The sequence below is a fragment of the Populus trichocarpa genome, chromosome 2 (assembly GCF_000002775.5).
Source record: "Populus trichocarpa isolate Nisqually-1 chromosome 2, P.trichocarpa_v4.1, whole genome shotgun sequence".
NCBI lineage: Eukaryota > Viridiplantae > Streptophyta > Magnoliopsida > Malpighiales > Salicaceae > Populus > Populus trichocarpa.
In genome coordinates, this window is record NC_037286.2 from 7,931,113 (window position 1) to 7,936,270 (window position 5,158).

Genomic DNA, 5,158 nt, shown 5'->3' on the forward strand with positions numbered 1-5,158 from the left:
CTCTGCCCACAGGAGAAATATACCATTATGCCCCCGTCACTTCAGAAAATAGGCGTATTTGCTCCTCCATCCAGTACCCCGTCCACTTGGCAGCGCAAGATAAAGTCCTTTATTATCCCTTTCATGTAAAGAATAAAAAACACTAAATGGATGAAGGGTTTAAAAAGAATATTATCCGCTTAAAGCAAAAAGGTCTGATCAGCAAAAACAAAGTCCACCATAACAAAAGGTAGTCCCCCATTATCACTTAGCAAACAAACATCCATGGACAAACGGGTTGTGGCGGTTAAAAACAAATTAATCCACCAATCACCACCCATTTGACCATCTTAATCACGATAAGACCTCCTAAGCCAGAGTTGTTTGCTTCCCCTAATCCTCGAAAGCGGAATTTTATTTTATTAACAACTAATTAAACCTCAACTGTGCCGTGAGAGAGGCTTTAAAAGAGTAAAGAGTCGGCCCCCACTAGCACTCAAGAATCCAGTATCGCTTTTTAACAGCATTTTCTCTTCAAAATGTTGACACGTTCCTTCCCAGCAAACAGTAGGACCCAAGCCCCTCGAGTATATATAGAGCCACAATTCTTCCAAGCAGTATTCATATTCAAACCCCCACAAAGCAAACAACAAAGCCTGCAGCACTTGGGAAGTTGTAGGACTCCCCCCCCCCCCCCCCCCCCAGCCGAGCTTGCTTGCTTGCTCATTAACATTTGCTCTTGAGGTTTTTTCTTTTTTTGTCAGAGAAATATGTGCAATCCAACCCCAGCTAAACCATCCTCATTTCTCTGTCCCAAGAAACCTCAGTTCGGTAATAAACCAAACAAAACTATGGATCCTTACACCGATGATGATCAGGAAGAACAGTTACATGGATGGCCAACTCCTTCTGAGGTAACAATAATAATCTATTTTCATTTGCTATCTAACTACATGAACATATAAGCAAAGATGTACCGATGATCTTTCAAGAAACAAGACAACAGCACACATCATTTCTCATTTCCTTTTTGTTTTTGTTTGCTTAATTTCAGGCCTTGCAAGAAATCAAAGAAATAGCGAAGATATCTGGCCCAACAGCAATGACTGGTCTTGTTCTGTATTCAAGAGCGATGATCTCCATGCTTTTTCTTGGCTATCTTGGGGAGCTTGAACTTGCTGGTGGCTCACTCTCTATAGGTTTCGCCAACATCACTGGCTACTCTGTGCTCTCTGGTTTAGCTATGGGAATGGAACCCATCTGTGGACAAGCTTATGGAGCAAAACACTGGAAGATACTTGGCTTGACTCTTCAAAGAACTGTTCTCCTCCTCCTCTCCACCTCTGTTCCAATATCCTTCATGTGGCTAAACATGAAGAGCATCCTTTTATGGTGTGGTCAAGACAAAGAAATATCTTCAGTGGCCCATACTTTCATTCTTTTTTCCATTCCTGATCTCTTCCTTCTTTCACTTCTTCACCCGCTAAGAATCTATCTCAGGACGCAAAGCATTACATTACCGATAACTTACTGTTCAGCCATCTCTGTTCTTCTCCATGTCCCTTTGAATTTCCTTCTTGTTGTCCATTTCAAAATGGGAATTGCAGGAGTGGCGATAGCCATGGTTTGGACCAATCTCAATCTCTTTCTCTCACTCGCTTCTTTCATTTACTTCTCTGGTGTATATAAAGATTCATGGGTTTCTCCGAGCATGGATTGCCTTAGAGGATGGTCATCTTTGCTAACTCTTGCTGTGCCCACTTGTGTTTCTGTTTGCCTTGAGTGGTGGTGGTATGAGTTCATGATAATGCTATGCGGACTACTTATTAACCCAAAAGCGACAGTAGCGTCAATGGGAATTCTTATCCAGACAACGTCGTTAGTCTATGTTTTTCCATCATCTCTAAGCCTTGGAGTCTCAACAAGAGTTGGAAATGAGCTAGGGGCCAACCGCCCGGCAAAAGCCCGCATTTCCATGATTGTTTCCCTCGTATGTGCGGTCGCTTTGGGCCTTATGGCCATGCTATTCACAACATTGATGAGGCATCAATGGGGCAGATTTTTCACTAATGATGCTGAAATCCTAGAGCTAACATCAATAGCATTGCCAATTGCTGGGCTTTGCGAGCTTGGAAATTGCCCCCAGACAACTGGTTGTGGGGTTTTAAGAGGGAGTGCTAGGCCTACCATTGGAGCAAATATCAATTTAGGTTCATTTTACTTGGTGGGTATGCCAGTTGCAATGTTTCTGGGGTTTGTGGCTAAAATGGGGTTTGCAGGACTCTGGCTCGGATTGCTTGCAGCTCAAGCTTCTTGTGCCTTGTTGATGCTGTATGCTCTATGCACAACAGACTGGATGGTTCAAGTAGAGAGAGCAAGATTGCTCACACAAACATCTGGAGCGTGTACTACTCCAATATTACCAATATCATCATCCAAGCTAGAAGTTATGACCACTAAGGAAGCTAACAGTAACAAGGCTAATCTTGAAGACATATTGTGCATTAATGATGATCTTGTGAAGTCAGCTTCACTCGAAACGGACCCACTGATATCCACAACACAAACCGTGCATTAATTAGACTTCCACACTTGAATTCCTCATTTTTGCCCCACTCTTCAGCAGCTTATGTGAATTTTATTTATTAGACTTCCCATTGATTTCCCACTTGTACTGTAGAACCAACTTTCTTTTCTTATCTTTCATCTCCTTTTTCTATTTTTCTTTTTTCTTCTCCATGATGTATTATTAATAACATGGTAGAATAGAGTACTACATACTTTGAAATTATTTAAGCTCTCCACATTGTCAAGTTGAGAGGAAAAGGAGAGATAGAGAGAGAGAGAGAGAGAGAGAGAGAGGAAGAAAAAAGGTTTAATCTGTCGGTTGTTTTCGAAGCGTGGAGGGGAGAGAGAGAGAGAGAGAGGATCTTGCTTAACTTTCTTGCTGTTGCCTTCCATATAAGGTAACACCCTAGGCTGCCTAAAATGGAAAAATTAGCGTAATACCCTCTAAGTTTTGTCCAAAGCACGCACACTCTATAGATGTATATATCTTAATTCAAGTCCTTATGTAGAACTCTCTCTCTCTCTCTCTCTCTCTCTCTCTCTCTCTCTCTCTCTCTATATATATATATATATATATATATATATGAACATATTCCACCTTTCTTATCATCAATATTTCATAATCAATTCAAGTGTGGAATAATTAATATTCGGTGGTGTAATCTTTTTCATTTTAGTTTCTAACAACCTTCCCCTTAATTTAATTAGATACAAAAAATTACAGATGCCGCAGAATTTTACCTTTCCTTTTCAGAAGAAGATGTCACGTGGTTGATGGGTTCATCGATAAGGGCTGTACTTTGCACCTTTTTATTTCATTATCTCTCCGTTATATGCCCGACAATGGCAATGTATGTTATCCACATTTCCCCCCTTTTTTTTCCTTGGTAATTCACATCTTTTGACAGGAAAATATCGGGGGTGCAGCACTCCTCATCCCTTTCCATCCTCTAAAATATTCTGCAAGTTGGATTCATGAGGAGGATCCCTCTCACCATTTAAAGGGAAATGCTTCTTTTTTTCATGTACCCTAAGGTGTTGTTGTTGTCGAAAACTATTGCTTGCTAATGCATGTAACTATCAATGTGCACAGTGCTGTGGTAAAATATACCAGCAATCGTTCCTTTTTCGTTCTATACTCTCCTTTGGTGCTTCAAACGCATCACTTTTGTATGTATTTTGACAGCACTCTGGTAATTAGTAATTCCTTCATCTGCTCTGTTCATGATGTAATGTACGTATGTCATTAGATCTTACATAAGTGCACGTATTTATATATGGAATCAATGATTTTTTAATTTATCATATCGTGGATTTGTACTTGTAAAGTTGTAATTAATATATTGCTGGTTTCGCTTGTACTGTCAAGTTGCCCCTCGCAGTATGAAATAATTGCAACACACAGTCACAGATGAAGAGAGAGGAGTTAACACGCGCCCACACATTTATCTGCATTCTGCAGTTGTGGACAAAGGAGGCAGTGAAGAATGATGATTATGGGCAGCAGTATCAGAGAAGTATCCACAGAAGAAGGCCTTGGATGGGGCGTGAGGGGGGGCCTGCTTCAAACTGAAGAAACAAAATCCAGCTATTATTGCCTCTGTCTACTTCTCAGATGACAAAAATACGAGCAGTGCCTCTGCGTTGCCCAGTTCCCCACCTCCCCCCACCCCCACCATCCCAGGCTCCATTTTGTTCTGCTTCTGCGTATAACTAGCTCACCTCCCGCAAGGCCACAGCATGGATTTAACATGCATTTCTTCATTATATATATGGATTCAAAACGCATACTATCTATAATAGCAACAAGAAGAAAACAAGTTATATATATATATATATATAGCATGTGAATTCAAATCACACTATAAATTTATATTTACGTGTATGTAAACAGACCCATAAAAGAGGATGATAACATGGGGGATGGCCCATTTCATTGCTGTTCATGAGTGGTACAGGTTAGACTCTCTTTCTTTTTTGTTACTTGTGTTTTTTTTTAAATTTAATGTGTATATGCTGTGTGTGTTCTTGTGTGCAGGTAGTCCTACAAGCTAGGCCACTTCTCACTTTTCCCTATCTTCTACTTTCTTTTCCTCAATTTATTTTTATACGTCTCCCGTCTCCATCTAGATAGTTATCCTCGTATGACTCCATAACCTTGTAATTAATTGTGGCAAGTAATTGTAATGTTTGTTTCTGTATTTTAAAAATATTTTTTTATTTACTTCATTATTATTTTTTAATATTTTCAATTTATTAATTTTGATATACTAATATTAAAAATAAAATTTTAAAAATAATCGTTATATATTAAACTTCTAAAATCAATTGCATGGCGTGATATGCTATGGCGTGAGCATTAATTAGATCATCTTGTCCACGGAGCTGAGACCATGACTTGTGTGGACCAATCGCCTTGTACAGTTTTATTGCAAGCTAGCTTCACGATTTGTTATTCTACTGTTTTCGTCCATGATGTCTTGTCTTTTCTCATTAAAAGCATTATGAAAATACAAACAAAACAATATATCACAAGTAACATTAAATTAATTTTTGGATGAGAAAGGTGTGATCCCCCCAAGATATTAATTTTTAGTTGAAAAACAGTATT

The 5,158-nt window shown here is 39.2% G+C and overlaps 1 protein-coding gene across 1 annotated transcript; it reads left to right on the forward strand.

Annotated features, from left to right (window-relative positions):
* Positions 1 to 607: 607 nt before the first annotated feature.
* On the forward strand, positions 608 to 2,770 carry LOC7467206 (protein DETOXIFICATION 48). The gene is made up of 2 exons (XM_002301065.4): positions 608 to 893; positions 1,034 to 2,770. Exons 1-2 carry the CDS (start codon positions 750 to 752, stop codon positions 2,555 to 2,557), a joined length of 1,668 nt encoding a protein of 555 aa, XP_002301101.2. The 5' UTR covers positions 608 to 749; the 3' UTR covers positions 2,558 to 2,770.
* Positions 2,771 to 5,158: the final 2,388 nt, after the last annotated feature.